The sequence below is a fragment of the Cervus canadensis genome, chromosome 6, assembly GCF_019320065.1.
Source record: "Cervus canadensis isolate Bull #8, Minnesota chromosome 6, ASM1932006v1, whole genome shotgun sequence".
In the NCBI taxonomy this organism is placed as follows: domain Eukaryota; kingdom Metazoa; phylum Chordata; class Mammalia; order Artiodactyla; family Cervidae; genus Cervus; species Cervus canadensis.
Window position 1 is genome coordinate 38201264 of NC_057391.1, and position 20864 is coordinate 38222127.

General features: G+C 58.3%; 1 protein-coding gene across 1 annotated transcript in view; it reads right to left on the reverse strand.

Annotated features, from left to right (window-relative positions):
* Positions 1-20864, reverse strand: part of SPTBN5 (spectrin beta, non-erythrocytic 5) — a 49548-nt gene that overhangs the window by 10366 nt on the left and 18318 nt on the right. The window contains exons 17-49 of the mRNA XM_043471553.1: positions 20672-20802; positions 20186-20425; positions 19609-19896; positions 18314-18554; positions 18023-18162; positions 17744-17843; positions 16826-16996; positions 16167-16331; positions 15497-15711; positions 14931-15114; positions 14509-14709; positions 13871-13987; positions 12630-12787; positions 12102-12237; positions 11737-11882; positions 10897-11011; positions 10686-10796; positions 10337-10516; positions 8952-9155; positions 8625-8774; positions 8312-8416; positions 7726-7893; positions 7075-7224; positions 6743-6934; positions 6452-6547; positions 4944-5059; positions 4745-4859; positions 3878-3991; positions 3559-3680; positions 3154-3316; positions 2730-2918; positions 2384-2461; positions 1944-2116 (exon numbers count right to left, since the gene is read on the reverse strand). Of these exons, the coding sequence (XP_043327488.1) occupies positions 1944-2116; positions 2384-2461; positions 2730-2918; positions 3154-3316; positions 3559-3680; positions 3878-3991; positions 4745-4859; positions 4944-5059; positions 6452-6547; positions 6743-6934; positions 7075-7224; positions 7726-7893; positions 8312-8416; positions 8625-8774; positions 8952-9155; positions 10337-10516; positions 10686-10796; positions 10897-11011; positions 11737-11882; positions 12102-12237; positions 12630-12787; positions 13871-13987; positions 14509-14709; positions 14931-15114; positions 15497-15711; positions 16167-16331; positions 16826-16996; positions 17744-17843; positions 18023-18162; positions 18314-18554; positions 19609-19896; positions 20186-20425; positions 20672-20802 (5174 nt within the window). The remainder of the gene's footprint in view (positions 1-1943; positions 2117-2383; positions 2462-2729; positions 2919-3153; positions 3317-3558; positions 3681-3877; positions 3992-4744; positions 4860-4943; positions 5060-6451; positions 6548-6742; positions 6935-7074; positions 7225-7725; positions 7894-8311; positions 8417-8624; positions 8775-8951; positions 9156-10336; positions 10517-10685; positions 10797-10896; positions 11012-11736; positions 11883-12101; positions 12238-12629; positions 12788-13870; positions 13988-14508; positions 14710-14930; positions 15115-15496; positions 15712-16166; positions 16332-16825; positions 16997-17743; positions 17844-18022; positions 18163-18313; positions 18555-19608; positions 19897-20185; positions 20426-20671; positions 20803-20864) is intronic.

The window sequence follows — 20864 nt, forward strand, 5'->3', positions numbered from 1 at the left end:
TATTCCTGCCCTGCAAATAGGTTCATAAGTATGCATTAATACACGATATTTGTTTTTCTCTTTCTGACTTACTTCACTCTGACTCTAGGTTCATCCAGTTTTATTACTTTTTATGGCCGAGTAATATCTTATGACCCAGTTTCATTCATTTTTATGGCAGAGTAATATTCTGCTGTATATATGTACCACATCTTCTTGATTCATTCATCTGTTGATGGACATTCAGGTTGCTTCCATACCAGGACAGCCTTTCTTGTGTATCAATTTACCCTGAATCTGGGGTTTCCTTTATAATTTAGACACACTCTACTTCCCCTTATTAGTGCCTGTTATGAGCTGAATCGTGTCCTCCAGACTCCTATGGTGAAGTCCTAATCCCCAGTACATCAGAATATGACTATTTTTGAAGAAAGGCCTTTAAAGAAATAATTAAATTATACAAGGTCATTAGTGTGGGCCCCAATATGACTGGTGTCCTTATAAGAGGAGATTAGGACACAGACATGTGCAGAGTGTGTGATGACAAGGAAGGCCTCAGGAGAAACCAGTGCTGCCAATATCTTAATCTTGGATTTCTGGCCTCTGGAAATAGAACTAAATTTCTGCTGTTTAGGCCACTAGTCTGTGGTATTTTGTTACGGCAGCCTCGCAAACTATTTCAGTGTCTAAACCACTTTTTGATCATATACTGCTATTAGTAAGAATTTTTTGGTATTGTATGTGCATGTATGTGTGTGTGTGTATAGATATATATATACACACACACATATACATACTGATTTATATATGTGTATACCTCTGGACCAATATAGTAAGTCTATTACCATATGAACAAAAATAGCAGTTAGGAATGAGATCTATTAAAGAGATAGGAAAAGAAGTTCTAATACCCCAAGTCACCCCACCAGGGTGACATACACACAGAGTCCCCACGCTGGTGTGAATGTGAACCCTTGTCTCTTCCTGCTGGGGTTGCCAAAAGGTGTAAGGGGAATAGGAGAGATGCAGAAAGTCTTGGTGGAATGAAAACAGCCCCCTAGAGGATGCCAGAAGACTTAAAGGGAGGGGGTTTGGGTGGCACTGTCCCGGGGGGTGCAGCTGGGCCTGCCAGGAACCATCCAAGGGGACTAGGGGGAGGGAGTGTTGACAGAGACCAGCAAACCAATATTTTCCATCTGTCAGTCAAAGACCTTGGGTACCCAGGTGAGGTCCATGTGCAGGGGAGAGGAGAGGATAGGGCACCAGCCCAGGAGCCACAACACTGTGGGCCCTAGTGGGCTCTTTGGGAAGGATGGAGGCCCCTGCTGATCTGGGATCCAGCCTTTTCCAAATCTGCCTTGGTCTAAAGTCTGAGGGGCTGGACAGGCTGCTGAACCACATAGGCTCTTATGAGGAAAACAAGCAGAGATTGGAGACTCATAGCCAAGTAGTCTTCAGTTAAACGGGCAAGTGGTCTTCAGTTAAACGGGCATAAGAAATCTGCCAACCTGCCTGCGTGCCAGGCACTGTGCCAGGACAGCAAGGGTCCCTTCTCCATCCTGACCACAACCCTGAGAGGCAGGTATTGTTATCCCCTCACTGTAGACAGGGGACTAGTAAGGAATGGGCCCCAAGACCCACCGAGAGTGGGCTGCACAGAAACCCAGCAGTGTCTGGCTCACTGCTGTGCTCCGGATGGCCTCTTCATGAGGTTGTCTCTCTCTCAGTTTCTCAAGCATGTGCTTCTTTGTAGAAGTCACCTTTATCTCAGTGGACTGACCGTGTGCTGTCTGATTCCATAACAGGCTGACACACCGCAGGGTCGGGACAATGGGGCCCTGGCATCTGAATTCAGCCCTTGGTAAAGGCTAGGGGAGCCCAGGCTAAGGGGAGAAGGGCAGGGGAAGAACCTGATGCCTGTGCCAGCCCACCAACCACAGCCCCTCAGCCTGAGCCAGAGGTACCTCAGGAGCATGGCCTGGCACCGGCTCAGCGCACCCTGGGCCTCGGGGTGTCCGCCCTGGAACAGGCTGCGGGTGGTGGCTTCCAGCGCACTCATCTTCTCCGCCTGAGCCTCCAGGTCCTGCTCACGCACCCTCTGCTTCCACAGCAGGGTCTCCACATTGGCCAAAGAGTCCTGGGAGGCGATACTGTCTACAGGCCTGCCCCTCCCAGTCCCCAGCTACCCGCTTTCCTATCAAACACATCCCCCCAATCCCTCCAGGCTATATCTGACTTTAGATTCTCAACCAGGAAAAGTATGAGGGATAGGGGTCAAGTGTTAGAATTTCCAGGGCTTGAGGGCTGGGAGCTGCCCTTGGACTGGAAATCTCAGGCAGCACTGGCTGGTTTGATCCCTAATGCTGCTCTGGCAAACCCTCCCTCACTCCTGCTGGGCACCTACCCCCAGACCCTCACTGGCTGGGCAGGCTTCCAGGCTGCAGAGCCAACTCTCCATCTGCTCCACAGAGCTCAGAACCCGCTGTCGAGAAAGGAAAAGGCAGGAGAAAGTGAGCAGAGGGTCCAGTCACGGCAGGCAGAGTGCCTCTGTTGGTGGCCCAGTGGGAAACCAGGGCCGGGGCCTGGCTCCACAGAAGGGGTCACAGCAGACAAGGTTTGCAGTGGGTGAGATGAGTGGTGGGTGGTGGGGAAGGCCCCTGGCACAACAGCCTCTCTAGCTTTGGCTTTGACCAGGGGCAGTGGGGTTTAGCACAGGCACCAGTGGTGGGGGTGGGATGGAGGCTGCCTACCTGTAGTTCCAGGGCCTGCTGCAGGTGGAGCTGGTGCTCATGCCAGGCCCCTTCCAGGCTGCTCAGCTCCTGATTAAAACCAGCCAGGGCCTGGCGGATGTTGGGGGTGGATGGGTGCCCTGCAGCAAGCAGTCGCTGCCCAGTGCTTCGGGCCAGGCTGATGCTGTCTGTTTGGGAGTCCAGCTCGGCCTGTAAGAGGACTGGGCTCAGATCCCAGAGGCTGAGGCTCCCTGAGTGGGAGGGAAGAGGGCCAAGGGGAAGGAGGAGAGGTGGGGAAGACAACTGAGGGGGCAGGATGGACAAGGGGAAAGGCAGAGGCAGCTGACACAGAAAGAACCCAAGACAAAATTGTGGTCACAATAAGGGGGAGGAGGCCAGAGAGGAGATGAGATCCGGGAAAGGCCCCAAGGTCTGGGCTGCTCACTTTGAGTTCCTGGTGTTCCTCCAACATGCGTTGGACCTCTGCAAGGCTGCCAGGGCTTCTCCGGGAGTCCAGCTGAGCTCGAAGCCTCTGGGCCCAGACCAGCAGTTCCCGAAGCACTGCCTGCAGCTCCTGAGCTTCGTGCAAGGCATCCAGCGACTCCTTCCTGCCCACAGGATTCATCAGCTAGTCACAGAGCCTCCAGCCCTTTTGCCCCTGTGCCTGCCACTGCCTTCTGTCCCCGAATCCCTTCAGCCAAAGAAAGGCGCAGGGGTTGGGAATTAATAGGCTGGTGATACCGATCGTTATTAACGACAGAGAAAGACTCTTAGGGGAAGGCTGGGGATTGAGACGCTGCGGGGGCTGGCTCAGAGAGAGTGGTGAGGGAAAGAGACCCGGGGTTTGTACCACTTCTGGATCCTGCTCTGGAGCTGCTGCCAGCTGTCCATCATCTCCTGCTGCTGGTGGCTGAGGCCGTGGGCCACCTCAGGGCTTCTCTGGCAGACTCGACCTGCTTCACGTTCTAGTGGCTGTGTGGGAAGCCAGGGTCAGGGGCTGGGACCAGGAGTCAGGGGGCGCTCAGGAGAGCCCAGCCTGCAACTGAGACGACCTGGCTGTCTCTTGAGGTCCTGACAGCTCCCCACCACCACCCACCCATGGGTACCCAAGGTCCTTTGGATGCTGTACGCTGGGCCTGGGCTCACTCCCCAACTTCCCAGCTGCACACCTCCACCTGGGCCTGGAGGAGGCCCATTTCCTGCTCCAGCTCCTTGTGTTTCTGCTTCAGCCTCTGCAGATTGTCCAGATCTTTCCCACAGTCCAGGGCATGGACCAGGGCGGCCTGGGGAGGAAGGGGGGCGTTACTGTCAGCCTTTGCTCCAGCTCCTCCTTCATGGCAGAGGGGTCGCTGGCCACGGGGTTTCTGTGTGGAAAGCAAGTGGCCAGGCTGATTCCCTTCTCAGTGCCTTGCATGGGCTGGAGCAGGCCGCTGGCCCTGACCAGATGTCCCTCCTGCTGTGAAGGAGGAAGATTCCCAGAAGACACTTGGGTCTGGAGGTTCCCCAGCAGCAAGAACCTCTATGGTGTGGAGCCTCCACACGCGCTCTCACTTGACCCTCATGCCTTTGCAGGGAACCGAGACGGAATAGCCTGGCTGTGTAGGAACCAGACGGGCAGTAAGAACAGAGCTCTCTGCATGCCCAGAACAGGGTACCACCTTCTTAACAGGGTGCTTCCCAGGCTGCGTACAACTCTCTCGCCTCTGCCAGCATCTCCCATGTGTTGGCTGACACAAAGCCCAGCAAACCTCCCAGGGGTTCTGGCTTTGCTCAGGGACTACAGAAGACACATGGGGAGGAGAGGTTGCTCTGGCCTCTGGACTCACAGTGCTTCTGGGGGAGAAAGGAAGCATGTAGGGCCAGCCTCCGGGAAGCAAATGGGGGCTTCTAGGTCCAGAGTTGACTCTAAGAGCCCCTGGCAGACCCACTGATGGCCCCCTGGTGGGACCTGCCTCCAAGTACCCAGGTGAAGAGGAGAGGTGGGCCAGGGGTGGGAGGCACTGTTCCTTGGCTGTGTCAGCTCCTCCACTGCTTACCTTCTCCCTGACCTGCTGAGTGATGTCATCAAGCTTTTGGGACAACCCGTGTATCTCCAGGGCTGCTTCGAGCTGCTGCTGGTATCTGAGCAGGTTGCCATGGAAACTGTTCCACCTGAGGGAGAGGGTGTAAGGCTGAGTCTGGGGTGGACCCTCAGCCCCCTCGCCCAGCCCCACTGCTTCTGGCTCTGGGACTGGCCTGTTGTTGAGCTGCTGTTGCCGCTGCCAGATGGTCTTGAGTTGCTCAGTGTCCTGGGTATTGAGCTGCGGTGAGAAGTCAATGATGCTCCTGATGTGGGTATCATTCGCCGTGTCCTGTGGGGGCATAGGATGCGGGCATTGATGGCACCAGCTCTGAGTCCCTTCTTTGTGCTGCAGTCTCTACTTGGAGGGTCTGCTTGGGCCCAAGAGAGCTTGAGGAATGGTGTGTTTGGTGGTAGCTGCTTCCTCTGCGTGGTCATCCCACCCCATGCCAGGTGCCCTGAGTAAGATACTCCTGGGGCAGGGAGCCCAGGGGAAGCCCTCCGGGACCAGGAGGGAGCCGGAGGGCAGGCATGCATTGGTGAACAGAAGCTTTTAAAGTGAAAATGCATCTTCTCAGGATAAGAAAAGCCAAGTAAGGGCCTGAATGAAACAGTGAGCACCAGCCTCCTTAGGTTAGGGTGTCCCTGTCCCTGGGAGTCACCGGGCTGAGAATGCCACTGTGTGGAGCTCATGGCCACAAGGGGAGAGGATCCTCGAGAGTGGGAGGGCTGCAGGTGTCCTGCCCCAGGAAAAGCTCCTTGCGTTGGTCTACATTTCCAAAGCGCTTCCCAAGAGGTGTCTCATGTGAGGTGAGAAGGGAAGGGGGGTTCTCTCACAGAAGCCAAAGCAGAGCTCAGAGACCAACATGGTGAATTTATGGCAGGGCCAGGACTCAAGCCCAGCTCCTAAGTCTATCTAGCACTCTTTCTACTAAAGCTTCTGGAATAGCAGTGGCTGTGAAATCCTACTAGTAAAGGCTCTTAGATTGAAGCACTAAAGCCTTTTACAAAGTCATATACTTCATTCAGGGGGTGAGGTTAGCAAGTCTGGGCTCTTAATACGTGATTGTGAATACACTTGGCTAATTTCTACACCACCTAAGAGAAACTGATCTTGGTGGTGGGTATGAGGGGGTTGGTGAGGAGATGTTGAATGAGGGTTCTGAGCCACTGCAGTTTATTGATTAGCCATTATATCCAACCATACATGCATTCATTAAAAAAATTTTTTTTGGAAGTAATCATAGGTGCACAAGAATTCGCACCAGTGTATAATGAAGGCCCATGTACCCTTCCCCCGGCTTCCCCGGATGGTAACGGCTTATGCAACTACAGTGCAATATGAAAATCAGGGCATTGACTGGTATAACTGTTAACTACACTACAGATTTTATTCAGAGTTCAGCAGTTTTTACTTGCACACATCTGTGTATGTGTGGAAAAGAATCACTCTAGGCAGTTTTATCATATGTATAGACTCCTGTAACCATCACCATTCATATGTGCTCTCTTACCTATGAGGGAAGCTGTATCCCCACTTTAAAGATGAAGAAACTAAGACTTGGCAAGTTGAGGGAGCCTGCCTAAGCAAGCGCAGGTCGTTAAGCACAGAGCTGACACGAAGGCCCACCTCTGGCTCCAGAGCCCACACTTGGTCACTATTTCCTGATGCAGGGCACCTTACCCTGGCCCAGACTCCTCGGAGCTTGCGGAGCTGCCTGTGGAGCTGCTGGCAGTGCTCAAGGTCCTGGCCCAGGTTGCTGACATTCACCATCACCTCCTGTGGGGGCCATGGGTTGGGAAGGCTGTACTCTGAGCACCCAGCCCTGGGGGTACCTAGCCCCCAGGCACCCAGCTGCTAGGGGCAGTGCCGGGGCAGGTGGTGACTTGGGGAACTTCTTGCCGGGGACCCCTCCTCCATCTGCCAGCCCCATAGCCCCACCGCCAGCTCTGTCCCTGCCCAGCAGGGTCTCACCATCTCCTGGATCCAGGCCTCCGCAGCATCTGCTCTCTGCAGGAACTCCAGGATGTTCCGCTTGTCCTCCAGGTCCTTGCCCCGGAGAGCCACTGCCTGCCTCAACTTCTCCCAGTGCTCCTGCAGCTCCCGCAGCCTCTGAGAGATCTCTCCCTCCAGAGGGTGGCTCTGTGCTAGGAGAGCCTCGCCCTCCTGGGGAGAGAGGGGAGATGCTGATTGTCACTCTTCCTCCTGCTTTTTCTCCATCACAGGCTCCCCCTGAGACCTTTCCCCTTGGCCACCCTGGAGTCCTCACTGTGGGGCAGGGTGGGGGCTGAGGGACTGACTGTTACCTTGACAACAGAGCTTATCATCTCCTCCCGGGCCTGGACCTCGGCCTCGAAGGCCTGGTGTTTCTGCAGGTGTCTCAACTTAGCTTTCAGGTCCCCAGGAGGGACTGGCGCCTTCAGCTGCTGGAGTTGCTCCTGGATCCAGTCCTCGGCCTGGTGGGGGTGGGGACATGAGTCTCACAATGCTGATGGTCCACAGAGATGTCCCACATGCTTGCCCTCAGCTGTGCCCAGGCAGTGGACTGCTGGCCTGAGGGGAGGGCTGGGCAGTGCCTGGTAAATAAGACCCAGCAGTCTGGGCCCAGCTGGTCCCCCAGCCACAGGAAGGGGCTGGGTAGGGACCGTGGGTGGGACCTCATTTTGGAGGTGAGGCTCGCTGGCCCCAGGACTCTGGACCGCTCTGCTCCCTCGCAGCGCCTCTCTTTGCCCTGGGTCTGTGAAAGCTTAGGAAGCAGTGGGGTCTCCACACACAGGGTCTTCGAATCAAATGTCTGGGCTCCAGCATGGCCTCTCAGAAAGCCATTTAACTCTCCAAACTTCAGTGTCCTCATCACAGGGCTGTGGTGAGGCCTGAACAATCTGCGAAGGTGGACATCATCTGGAACTGGGAGATGTGGCCCAAGTGGATGGCACTGGGCTGGGGTGGTCTCTGACCTGGGTGGTGGCCCTGACGAAGGCAGCCATCAGCAGGGAGGTGTGCAAGGCGTGTTGCCGACTCTCCACCAGTTCCTTCACCCGAGCCCGGCGCTCCAGCACTATGCAAAGCAGGTCCTGTGCCCTGGGGCCCCCAAGCATCTTCACTTGCTCACACAGAGCTGCCTCCTGTGGGCAGGGTCAGGGGTCAGGGAGCAAAGCCTGCTGCTCTTCCACTCAGAGGCTGGCCCACAGGGAAGACCCACTCTCGCACTGCATGGCCTAGGGCTGGCTGGTCCTCCCAGCAAGCCAGAACCAGCCCTGGCTTTCACCAGACTGTCCCCCTTGGCTCCCCTGTGACCATGTGATACGGAGCCACATGGGCCCTGTGTGCCCGCAGTGTGGTCCACCCTGTCCCAGGCCCTGCTCCTGAGCCACACATCCCACTCTGCTCAGTCAGCTCTGACCAGGGGCTCCTAGCCGCCCAGGCCACCCCCGTACATCAGCGTTACTATGGGTACACACCAAGCCCCCCACATCCCCCACTTGGAACTCTCCAAATTCCCAGGCTGCCCCCATCCCACCTCTGACTCCCTGAATCCATTACCTTCTCCTCCTGTGCAGCCAGCACCTTCTGGAAGGTCTCATGCTTGTGGATCAACTGCTCCACCTCTTCAACCGAGCTTCCCAGGGCACCGGTTTTCAGGAGGACCTGCTTCAGTCCATGGAGAAGTCAGAGAGGCTACCAGGGATGGTCCAGACAGTCAGCCCCCACCCCCATTTCTAGCCATCTGGGCTGAGGCAGGGCACAGCCTCTGAGCTCCACATCAGGGCAAGAGCCAGGGTCCCAGGAAGCAAGAGAGTGAGCCGGGGAGAGGAGCGAAGAGGAACTAGGGAGGCTCCGGGGTGAGGGCACCTGCCTCCTGGGCCTTGAGGATCTCATCCAGGCGGCCACACTTCCTGAGGAAGAGCTGCTCCCGGTCCACGGCCTGGAGCCTCTCCTGCTTCTGCTCCCAGGCCTGGAACACCCGCTCCCGCTTGTCCCGCAGGTCTTGCAGCCCGTCCCGGACCTGAGGATGGGCACACGGGAGCCTCCACTCCAGAGAGCTGCCTGCATGGGACAGACGTGGGTCCCCAGGGGAAGCCTCTGAGGAGCGACTGGTGTGGCAGAGTGGGGTAGGCCACAGGGATGAGGTGCAGGCTTGGTTCAGGGAGGCTGGGGGGTGGCACCAGGAAAGGGGGCCTACCTCCTTGATGCATGTCCCTGCAGCCAGAAGCGCCTGCTGGCCCAGCTGGGCGGCCTGCTGGTACCGCTCCTCCCGGGCCTCCAGCACGGCCCGAAGTTGTTGGTGGGTGCTGAGCTCCAGTGGGCCGCTCCCGGGCTCCTGGGAGCTCACCTCCACTTGCAGCTCCTGCCACACGCTGGCCGCCCAGGAGGTGTAGTCCCGTACCTGGATCCCAGGGAGATGGAGGGAGAGCTGGGCTGGGCGGCAGAGAACTGGGCTCTGAGACACAACCACAGCCCGCCTGGATCCACTCACACACGCACGGGAGCGGCCTGAGCTGTCCCGGGCCAGACCTCAGATGAGGCTCGTGAGGCCTGTGGTCACCTGGATCCTCCGCTGTCATCCAACCCAATCCTCCCAGGTCACTAAATTTGCACAAGGGCCAAGCCAGCCTCCCCCTGCCCTGCCTGGCACTTCTCTCCACCCTGGGTTTTCGCTGCCCTTCTTGCTTAGAAGTTCTTTTCCTTTCTTCCATCCCTTCCAAGCTTCTATGTTCAAGTGCCAAGGCCTTCCTTCCCTTGTGGAGACTCCCTTGTCCCCTGACATCTCACTGCCTGCCTTGTCCTCTGAATCTCTGGTTTCGTATTTATAAACGGTCTTCTGTTGATTTGCGTACAAACACAAGTTAGAGCTGGAGGGGCCTTAGATCCTAGTCCTGACAGCTCAGTACACAGATGAAGCAGGGGAAATGGCACAACAAGCGTGCAGGAGATTGTAACCTCCAGGCACTCACACACAGGGGTAACAAGCTGGGGTCAGTGCCTTGCTCAAGCCCACGCTGCTAGAAAGTGGCAGAGGTAGGTCTCTAAACTCAAGCCTTTTTACTGTGTTACAGTTTGAGTCTCCCAGTCTACCAGGTACCGGGACAGCCCAAGGCCAGAGCCCTCTGTCAATCTGACTCCCAAGGCTTGTCTCCCAGCTAGACAAGCTCCCTGATGGCAGTGATTCCATCTTACATAGGCTCTGTATCACCCCCTCTCCCCACCCACAGCTCCTAGCAGAAAGCGCAACACAGATGTTACAAGAGACGCTGGCTGATCCAGAGGTCACTGTCTAGGACATTTGGGTCTCTAGTTAAGGGCTTTCCTGGACTGTTTTTCCTCCTGAGCTCTGGCTGGCACGCTGTGTCCTGACTGCACTGTCACACACGAGCTGGTGTCAACCCAAAACTAAGGAGTCAACTGTTGCACCCCCGTACTAAGCCCTCTGACAGGCTGAGGCGGACAATAGCATGTGTTCACACCTGTTTTGCCTCCAGAGCTGGAGGGCCTCATTAATGCATGCACACTCACAGCATCACACACACATACACACACACAAAGCCCTGGGGAAGGAAGAACCCTCACCGCCACATGGAAGCGGGCCAGGAGCCATGCCCGCTCCAGCTGGGCCCGGCGCTGCTCTGCTCGCAGCTTCAGGGTCTCCCAGGCCTGCACCAGGGCCTGCTGCCTCTTCTGTACCGCGTGGGCCTGCGGCCTGAGCCCCAGCCTCTGCACCTCGCTTCCCGTCTCTAGCAGCTCCTGCAGCTGGGGGCAGGGTGGGGATAAGAGGGAAGGATCGTGTCCTAGAGGCTGAAGGGCCTGCCCTTGGTGCCCAGTGGGCCTGACTGGCAGCTCCAAGAGTGGGGGAAAGCTGCAGAGCAGATGGGCAGGCCTGAGGGGCCTCGAGGGGGAGAGGCCCCAGACCTGGGCTCACCTGCTGCTCAGTGCCCATGAGTTCACGTTCCAGCCCCTCATGTCTCCTCAGCTGGGCCTCCAGCCCACGCAGGTCCTGGGCCACGTCACAGGGGAGGCTGGTGGTTTTCTCCTGAGGAAAGGAGACAGCCGAGGGGATCAGGAATGGGGGGTGGGATGCTGAGGCAGGATCCACTTCTAGAAAGAAACCTCCCCCCATCGCTGGCTCACACCTGGACCTGGGTGAGGGCTTCCAACATGTCTTGGTGAACCTTGAGGGTGGTCTCGGCATCTCGGAGCAGGCGGCCTCGGGCCTGGGTCAGCTCCCACAGCTCCGACCAGGCAGCCCTGCTCACGGGAGATGGGTAGCAGATCAGCCATTGATTTAGTGCCTCATTTCACCCCTTGCCAGGCTGGTTAGCCCTCCTCCTCTCTGCACTTTATCTACGACTGGCCCACATCGCCCCTTCCAAACCCTCCCTCCTGTCTGGTCATGGCCCAGGAGCCTCGCTTTCTGCCTTTGCTTTGAATTCAGTCCTCTGCTGTTGTCACACTCAACACTTTACTAATTTCTGAGCTCTTTGATACTCCTTATGTCTTGTGCCTTCAAGTCTCAATAAGTCAATCAGACTGTAATTTGTCTTTTGCACTCCTGATGTACTCAGCAAACTCTCCCTGAGCTCCTAGGGCTGGGTCGGGCTAGGGGTTATGACCTGGGACGACCCTGCCTCAAATCTCACAGGTTGGAGGAGGATTCAAACCAGCCCGTGGGAAGCCAGGCAGTCTTCCCATAGCCCCTCCAAGTCCTGAGAGCCAAAGGTTTGGAAAAGTGCCCCTGGGGGTCTGGGCAGGGCTCTCTGACCAGCACACCCCTCCTCGCTTCCCTTCACAGCCCACAGTCACCCGTGGCACAGCCCCCCAGGCAGGCTTGGCATCCGTGAAAGCAGTGCCTCCCCACCAGGGCAGACAGAGCAAGTGCGGCCCTGGGCACATGCAGCCTCTCTAAGTCCCCCGGGACCCGTCTGCCCAGCACCCTTCCCCGAGCCCATGTCCTGGGTCCGCCTGGCACTCACTGCAGATCCTGCTGCATCTGATGGGCCCTGGGGGCTGCTCTGTGCCCTTGTTCTAGCAGGTTCTCTGCCAGCTGCCGGCAGGTTGCCACCCGCTGGCCACCCATCTCTACTTTGTGCTGAAACTTGACAAACTTGGTGCAGAGGTACTGAGGAAAGAGGGGAAGAGGTGATAGGGTGGCCCCAGCTGGCAAGACAGCAAGCAGCCCGGGGAGCGAGGCCCCTCACTGACATCTGGGCGATGGGGGTTTGGATGGCTGCAGCTCCTGCCCCCACTACTCAGAAGGCCTGTCCTCAGCCAGGACTCATAACCCAGGCCCCCCTTCTACACACAGCCCAGCCGGCCCCTGCCCCCAGCCTCTTCTCACCAGGACATTCTCATAGTCCTCCCCAAGGCTCTCTCCTCCTGCGGCCACTTGCTTCTGGCTAGCCAGCCAGCCCTGCAGGTTCTCAGCCTCCCTCATGAACTCGTGCAGCTTCAGGGCCCCCTCCAGCTCCCGGTCCCTGTGGGGATAGCCCATGGTTCCCCCGAAGTTAGTTGCCCACACACCTGAGGACAGCTGACCCAGCCAAAGTGGGTGGCCTGAAGGAGGAGGTTATTCATGTTTCCTGCCTAAGCTTGAGGCTGGGGATTCGGGGAGAAGTAAACATAAGAAGGCCAGAGTAGGGCAGGTGAGGGTGTAGGTAGGGGGAGGAAATGGGGAGCTGGCGGCCCAAGTTCCTGCCCAGCAGGCACTCACTGAAGAATTTATGAAAGGAAGCGAGCAATACACAGCAAGGAGCTGTCTGTCAGCTCTGTGGACCTGGGGTCACGGGCTCCTTCCAATCAGAGTTAAGGTATGGAAACAACCGTGGCCAGGTCGCCTAAGCCTGGGGAGAGGTACAGCGGCCCTCACCGTGTGGCCGCCAGCTCCTGCAGGGCCTGCAGCCGCTCCCGGAGCCTCTTCTGCACCACACCCAGCTGTGCAGGGGCCTCCGGGCCAGTGAGGGTTTGAGCTCTCCGGCCAACCTCCTCCACGGAGCTCCAATAACGAGCCAGCTCCTGTTGCAGGGCCTGCCAGTACACAAGGCTCAGGCTGGGTGATTTATTCATCTATCCATCTACCCACCCCCCTGACCATTCAACCCATTGATCACACACCCATCCTGTTCCTCCTTCCACTCACCTATCCACCCACTCACCCATCCACCCACCCCGACCCATCTGCTTACTCACACACCGATCACTCATCTACCCAATAGTGACGGGAGTTCTTATTGCTCCAAGAAAGTGAAAACAATCTGTGCCTGCAGAGGGCTCACTATTTAGGAGGACAGTGAACGCTGGGTCCTCTGGGCCAACGAAGAGAGGCCACGGGAGGCAGGTACTGGGTCCCAGTCTCCCAGTATGAAAACAGATAGAGTCAAGTGAGCAGCCCAGGATGCCCAGGACATGAAAGCTCCATGAGGCTTTGGCTATGGGCACACCCCTTAGAAGTGGCCCCCCTAAAGCCCTCAGTCACAGGACCCTCAAACACTGACCACTAGGGATAGGTAGACAAAAAGCCCAGACAGGTGGACACTTCAGTGGTAACAGAAACCAGGATTGCTCGGGATTCAGGGCTCACATGTGGTTCTGAGAGTCAGATTCCAGGAAGGATTGAGGGTGTTCCAGGCCTCTCTTACTTTAATTGGGGATGCTGATGGGGTAGGTTTCAGGGATGGTTAACTCAAAGGGTGATATTCAAAGTGTGGGAAGGAGAAGCCTGTGGAAGATGTGGGGATGGCTGGAACAGGTGACCCCCAAGAGAGCAGGAAAGTGCCAGGGGGAGGAAAAGAAGCTAGAAGAGAAGGCAGAGAAATCCTGAGGCCACAGGAGTGTGAGCCACTATGGAGATGCAAGAAGGGGGTGGGCTCTTCAAAGGGGTGGTGTCTGAAAAGGGGGGACAACTGGGGGTGAACAGGGGCCACTGCAGGGTTTGGGCGGGGGGAGTGGTGGTGGTGGGGGGGGGGAAGGGCTGAACAGTCTTCAGGAAAAAAGAGCAGGGCTCTGCCTCTGAGAAGCAGGATGTGCCCTTTGGGCGTGTGATAGACCCCTTCCTCATGGCCTGTCATCACACCAGTCCAGACCACAGCAGGGAAGCTCAGCACACTCTACCTGGTGCTTCTTAATGAGCCTGACGGTGGCTGTCTCATCCCCACCATAGTCCTGGCTGCTCACCAGTGGCCACTTCTCCTCCACCCAGTCCTCCAGCTCTGATGTGTCCAGGAAACACTGGCAAGAATGGAGTCATCTCACCTTGACATTTCCAGATGGACCCTCCATCACCCCTTGGGGACATCACACAGGCAGAAAAAAGGCTTCTGTTCCCATGGAGACCAGGCAGCTCTAGGCCCTGAGTTCTCACCACTGACCCAGCTCCCTGAGAGCTCCAGGTCCCACAGACCTCACCCGAAGAGGCTGCCCAACTTTATCTATTTCCCCTGACCCTGTGTGGAGAAGGCAATGGCAACCCACTCCAATACTCTTGCCGGAAAATCCCATGGACGGAGGAGCCTGGTAGGCTGCAGTCCATGGGGTCGCTAGGAGTCGGACACAACTGAGCGACTTCACTTTCACTTTTCACTTTCATGCACTGGAGAAGGAAATGGCAACCCACTCCAGTGTTCTTGCCTGGAGAATCCCAGGGACGAGGGAGCCTGGTGGGCTGCCGTCTATGGGGTCACACAGAGTCGGACACGACTGAAGTGACTTAGCAGCGGCAGCAACCTGACCCTGTGGCCTCTGCATCATACCTGCTGGAGGGCAGCAGCCTGCTGCAGGTGCCGGGCCTGGGCCTCACACGCCTGCTCCAGATCCGCCCAGCGGCCTTCCAGCTCCTGGCACCGCTCCACGATGTGCTGGGCCTGAGGGTGCCCGGAGGCTGCGAGGTGTCGCCCGGAACCCAGCACCCGTTGCACTTGTCCCTGGTGGGCTCCCACCTCCGCCTGGAGCTCCTGCCACAGAACAGTGGAAGGGCTGCCGCCTCAGGGCACTCCTCAGCCACAGGGGGCCCAGAACAGAGCCGTGGATGCGGCTCCAGGGCCCAGGATGACTTGCAGGCAGAGAAGGGCTGGGGGCAGAGACTTGGAAATCAGGACTCCCTGAGTCATGGAGGAGGGCATCTAGGCTCTGGGAAAGGCTGTCAGGGATCCTGGGAGGAAAGAGGGACCATTACCTCGTGCTTGTGGAGAAGGCGGTGGGCACCATCTGGGTACTTAGCAGAACTGGGGCTGGGCACAGGCATATGCTCTGCCACCCACGTGAGCTCCGCGTCGCTCAGGTGGTGGAAGTGGTACAGCTCAACCGAGGCCTGCAGCTGCCATCGCCGGGTGGCCAGATGTCCCTGCAGGGCCTTGAACCTGGGTGGACAGAGGAGACAGAAAGGCTGGGAACAGGCGAGGTCCAGTGCCAGCGCTTTCCTCATCCCAGTTAGGGGCCCACAAAGGAAGAGGCAGGGACCAGGGAACATCACCTGAAGATGGGGAGGCAGCTGGAAAGGCCCAGGGCCCAAACTCCCACCCGGATGACCTCCCTGGCTTCAGACTGTGGGGTGCTTAGGATGCCTGGCTGGGGTCTCCGACTCTCCTACCTCAGAAGTGACTCCACTCATAAGGGAAGGAGGCACGGACAACCTCAGAGCCTTGAGGTGCTGCCCTGCTGGGCCACTGGCTGAAATGCCCTCAGATTCATATGGTGGCAGTTACACACAGTGGGGTGGAGGTGGGACAAGCAGCTGAGTACCTCTGGAGGTATTTTTCGGTCTCCTCCACGATGGCCTGGGAACTGACCACCTGATGGGCCTCGGGGACAAGGGTAGCCATCCTGCTGGCCAGCGCCTGGCTCTCGGCCTCCAGCTGGCAGTGCTGTTTCTGCAGCCCCCGGCTGGAGCCCAGGTCCTGCCCCATTTCTGCCCTCTGCAGGGTCCCCTCTAGCCGCTCCATCTTCTCCTTGGCTTCCTGGGGAGGGATACAGGGCGCTGCCTTAGGCTGCCCGTGTGCAGACTGGCAAGTGGCCCTTCTTGGATGCTAAGGCTGCAGGGCTAGCAGCATGCCAGATTCACCAAGGACCGTTTTGGGACCTCTGTCCCCGCCACTGTCCACCTCCAACCTGCGGTGCCCAATCCTTCTCCCAGAACCTCATGAGTGTCCCCATCCTCTCTCACTTCTGCCTCTCAGGGAGACTCAAGTCATGTTGAGCACGCCCGGGCACACAGGGAGCAGTCCTGGATCGGCCAACGGTGGGTAGCCGGGGTCAATGGGCCACAGGCTAGAGGCCTCCAAAGGCTGCAGGACTTTCCAGGGCTGCTCCAGAATCAGCAGGGCGCCCCAACTCCTCCTCTCCCCACCCCCTCTCCTGTCTACTCAGCCCAGCCTCAGGCTCCCTCCTGGGTCTTCCTCTCTCTTGGACCCACCTGTAGCAGCCGCAGGAGCTGGTCCTGCTGCCGAGCCTGCTGGAGCTGCTTCCCACGCTCTGCCATCTTGCGTCTCAACTCTTCCCACTTGCTACTTAGGTCCTGAAGCCTGGCCTGCACGTCCTCCTGGGCATGGGGCCTGCTGCTCAGCAGCTCTCTCCCGACCTGCAGTGGACACAAAGGCCTGGGGCGTCTGGTTGAGCTGCTGATACTGGGAGTGGCTGTGGTGGGCTGGGTCCAGGGGGCAGCAGTGGGAGTGACTGGTTGCAAACTGCACTCCACAGGCCGCAAGGACTCCTCTAGCTGTTTGCGTGGCCCCAGATCTGTGGGCACTGGAGGGAGGGCTGTCCTCTGATGCCTGGAAATAGTGTGGGGTGAGCAGGCACTGGACAGCTGGTGGGAGGACTGTGTCCAGGTGGAGGCAGCAGGCTCTGGGGCTGCCTCTTAGACTTGAGGGGAAGGGACGAGAAAAGCTCTCTGGGCTGGTTTGCGTGCTAATACTGAGGATGCCTGCTGAATGAAGGAGGAAGCTAGGGGATGCTAATGCCCTGGAGATTGAGATCCATTCTTCCTGCAGTGACTGTGCGCCATGAGAATGTGCTGTGTAGTAGAAACATGAAGCCGAGCAGACCCCGCACCCTGGGCCCAGCGTCCCTCACCTGCTGCAGGCCCTCCACATGCCCCTGGGTGGCCGCCAGCTCACGCGTGGCTGCCTCGTGCCGCCTGAGTTTCCTCAGGATGTTGCTGGGGTCTCGGGATGGCTCGTCCACCAACATCCGCCCCTTCTCCTGCATCCACAGCAGCAACTCCACCACGTCCTGCTTCCACTCCTGCCCGGGAACCAGGGGAGGGTGGTTATTACAGAGCGGGGTGAGGCTGGTATGAGGACCTCGTGGAAGAGGGGTCTGAGGGTGCCCCAAGGGGAAGAGCAGGATGCAGAACCAATCCTAGGGTGCAGGAGAGGTGCGGGGCAGGGGTTACTGCTCCAAAGTGGGAACAAGGAAAGAGAGATGGGGAGAAAAATGTTTCAGGGAAAGCAGCAGAAAGAAGCCAGAGAATCAGGGAGAATCAGGGTCTGGCCTCACAGTGCCCAGTGCCCAGAGAGGAGGGGTGTCTGGCCAGGTGCCCCCTGATTCAGCACATCAGATCATGGATGGCCCTCTGCGTCCAGGAGGCCTGTGGATTAGCCCGGCTTTGAGCCCCCATCATGGGCAGAACAGACATCCAACAGAGTCAAGCTCGGCAGCTGGAGCCCAGGGCCCATGCGAGAGCCTGGAGCATGGCCAGAAATGCTGGGGCTGGGGAGCAGCTGGCCGAGGGAGGGGCCTAGGCTTTGGGTCCAGCCCTGTCTCTGAGCAGAGTGGCCTGAGCCTTGGTTTTCCTCAACTGGAAAAATCAGAGTCATAATACCCATCTCACAAGAGGTGCTGGGAGGGTCAGTAAACGCGTGGGAAAGTGCTTTGTAAACCGTGCAGTGCCCCGCACAGCGCACAGCTGTAGTTCAGCAGCAGACTCTGAGGCATTCCTCCCAGGACGGTCTCGTGCACTGGGGCGGGGGGCGGGGGGCAGCCCCTCACCTGGAGCTGGAGGGAGGCTAGCAGCTGCCTCCTTCTCTGCTCACTCCTCCCCTGGACCCTGGTCCACCGCGCCTGGATGCTCTGAAGCTGCTCTCTGACCCTGGAGGGCAGATGGAATTGGGGAAGGTAGGCGGAGGCTCCACTCTGCCTGAGGCCCACCATAAAGGTCGGACCCACCACAGCCCAGGGTTCACCCCGCTGTCCCCCCGCTCCCCGGGCACTCTCCCAGCCTCAGGGTAATGGGCTATGTAGGCCCTGTCCAGACAGGCCCAGGCTCACTTGTATGCAGCGGGGTGTCGGCTCTGAGCCAGCTTCTCGCCACGCGCCCGTAGATCCTCTGCTCTAGAGCCAAGGGCTTCCAGCAGCTGTCCACGCTCCTGGTGCTGCTGCAGCAGTCTCTGGGTCTCTACCACGCCCTCCTGGAGACACAGAGATGGGTCAAGCTGAGAAGAGGGGAGTGGTCAGCACCATCTCACCCACTGCCAACCCAGGGGCCCTGCGCCCAGCCTGGCTTCAGGCTCCTACTTCCTGGGGAAGGCGCATCCCAGCTGCACACCCCCAGCTCCGTACCTGGAGGCCGTCCAGCCGTAGGAAGGCTTCATGGTTGGCACAGGAGGCAGTGAAACCATCCACGTCTCGAACAAACTTCTGCAATTCCAGCCCCTCCTGCAGTTGCTGCTGTCTTTGCTCCCAGGTGGCCTTCAACTCCTGGCTTTTGTGGCCCAGGAGCCTCAGGGCACTAGCCACCTCTCGGAAGTCTGGGGAGCCTGAGGCTGCCATGGGTTGGCCCTTTGTCTCCAGCTGCTGCAGCCTGTCCAGGACGACAGGCAGAGGGTCAAACCCTGTCTGCTCCCTGGGCCAAACTTCTTCCCGTCTGGCCTCCACGGTTCATTCATCTGGGAGCTCTGAGGTGAGGGTAACTGGCAGGGGTCTGAGGTGGGTAAGCCCCAGGGATTCACTCATCTTGTGGGAGAGCTATGCCCTGGGCCACTGGTGAGACAGCAAACGTAACAAGCCCAGCTCAGGACTTGGGACTCACTAGTTCCCGTGCTCCCTGCATGTCACACCTTGCTCCAGCTGGCCATGCTGATGGCGATGCCCAGGCCAGCGGATGGCTGGGCAGCGCACCCAGAAAAAATCATTCAGACCACCTACATACCTGACTGTGGGATCACCACAAGCCTGGGTGAAGCTTTAGGAAAGGCAGCCACCCCTCTGCGGGGTGTGCCCCTCAGGCTCACAGTTTGAGAACAGGTGACACCTTCGTGTAAGTAAGGAAAAGGCTCCACTTCTCTGAGCTGGTGCAGCCCTCAAGTGGGTGGTGGAATCTAGTTAGCAGGGGATGGGCTGGATTTCAGGGTCCACTGGGCCTCCTGTTAGGCTCCTTCATATGTGGCACAGGCTGCAGACTGCACCCACCCCCGCAGGACGAGGGGGAGGAATCTCCATACTGAGGAGGGTGTTGTCTTAGTCCTGGGGGGCAAGAGGCTGAGCCATTTTTTTTTTTTTTTTTTTTGCTCCAGGGGCCTGTGGGGTCTGTATTACCCAGAATAGGTTAGGTGGCTCAGCCACCCTGACAGCAGTTCACTAGGCTCCCCTGCATGGGGCATGGCAGGCCTGGACAGGACAGAACATTCTAGGAGGCTCAGACTCTGCCTGGGGTCCCTCCCCAACATATGCAAGATGTCTGACCCAGTCTTTGGTTTCACCCGCGTCTTTGTAAACCTGCCTCAGGTGCCAGGATGGACACCAGCCTGGACCACACCCCTGCTGACATGCTGCTCCCCATCTGTCCCTTTCTGGTGCCCCGTCCCCACAGGCCAGGGCCAGCCTAACGTGTGCCCCACCTGCCCTCTCATCCTGACCTCTCCTGCTGCAGGTGGATCTCCTCCAGCAGGTCTCGGTGCTTCCCCAGCAGCCGCTGGGCTGAGGCCACATCTACTGCCTCCTCCTCACTGTGGAGCTTGGCCTGGATACTGTCCGCCCACAGCAGCAGCCGCTGGCTCTCCTGCAGGAAGCTCCGGTGGGTCTGGGCCTGGGCCTGGGCCTGGGCCCGCTGGGCCACTTGCTCCCGCACTTGCTCCAGCAGCCCTTGCAGCGTCTCCACCTGTCCCTGCAGGGATGGGCTCTCTGCGGGGCCCATCTCCTCAACCCTGTGGACAGGACCCACCGCCCAGTCAGTGCCCCGTCCCTGGCCCTGGGCCCAGGCATATGCTCCCTAGGGCAAGTGGTGGCAACTCTGAACTGCCTCCTCGCCCTCAGTGGAGGGGCAGCGAGCATGGGTGGCTCTCTGGTTCACCATGAGCGTGTTCTCACACCGTTTCCCAATCTGTGCCCTGCCCTTCCAATGGCATACCCCACCCATCCTCCCACCTCAGTTTCTGTCCTCCTCCCCATTCCAGAGCCCTGCTCAGCGCATTGCTGTGTGAATCCCGGTCATACTTGCTAGCCGCCCTTTGCAGGTGGCAAATGTCTTTCTCCAGCACCAGCATCTTCTGCTGGCCCACTCGCAGAACATGGTGGCCATCTTCTGAGTTCCCCAGCTCCAGGGTTTCCAGCTGGAGTATCAGGTTTTGCAGCTGGACCCGTGTGGATCCACACTCTTGCAGAAAACTGCACGCATGCGTTGTGCATGCCAGCTGCGTTTCCTTCTCTTTCTTCAGGGTCTCCAGCTGCTCCCACCTGGGCCGAGGGAACAGGGTTGTCTCAGGGATGTCATGTCACAGGGACACCTCTCCATCCATCCTGGGGCCTTGGCTAAGGCTTGTGTGACAAGAGCTGGCTGGCCAGCCATCCCCATACCCTCTCTTTCCATCCCTGATGCCTCTAGTCTTTCTTCCTGGCATCTCAGGAGTCAGGTAAGCAAGTACTCAGGCCTGGGCATCAGCCAACCTTCTCCTCTCAGCAGCACTCCCTCTTCATTCTCACCTCTGGCTCAGTTCCTCCTGCTGTAGCTGGATTTGGGGGGAATTTCCAGGGCACCTCTGCTTCAGCTGCTCAGCGGAGCTGTTAACCTCAGTCCAGAGGCCTCTTCCCACAGCCAGGGCAGTGAGGAAGTTCTGGGGAAAGGAGATTCCAGGCCTGGAGGGGGCCTTTTGTCTTCCTACAGTCCCCTTAATAC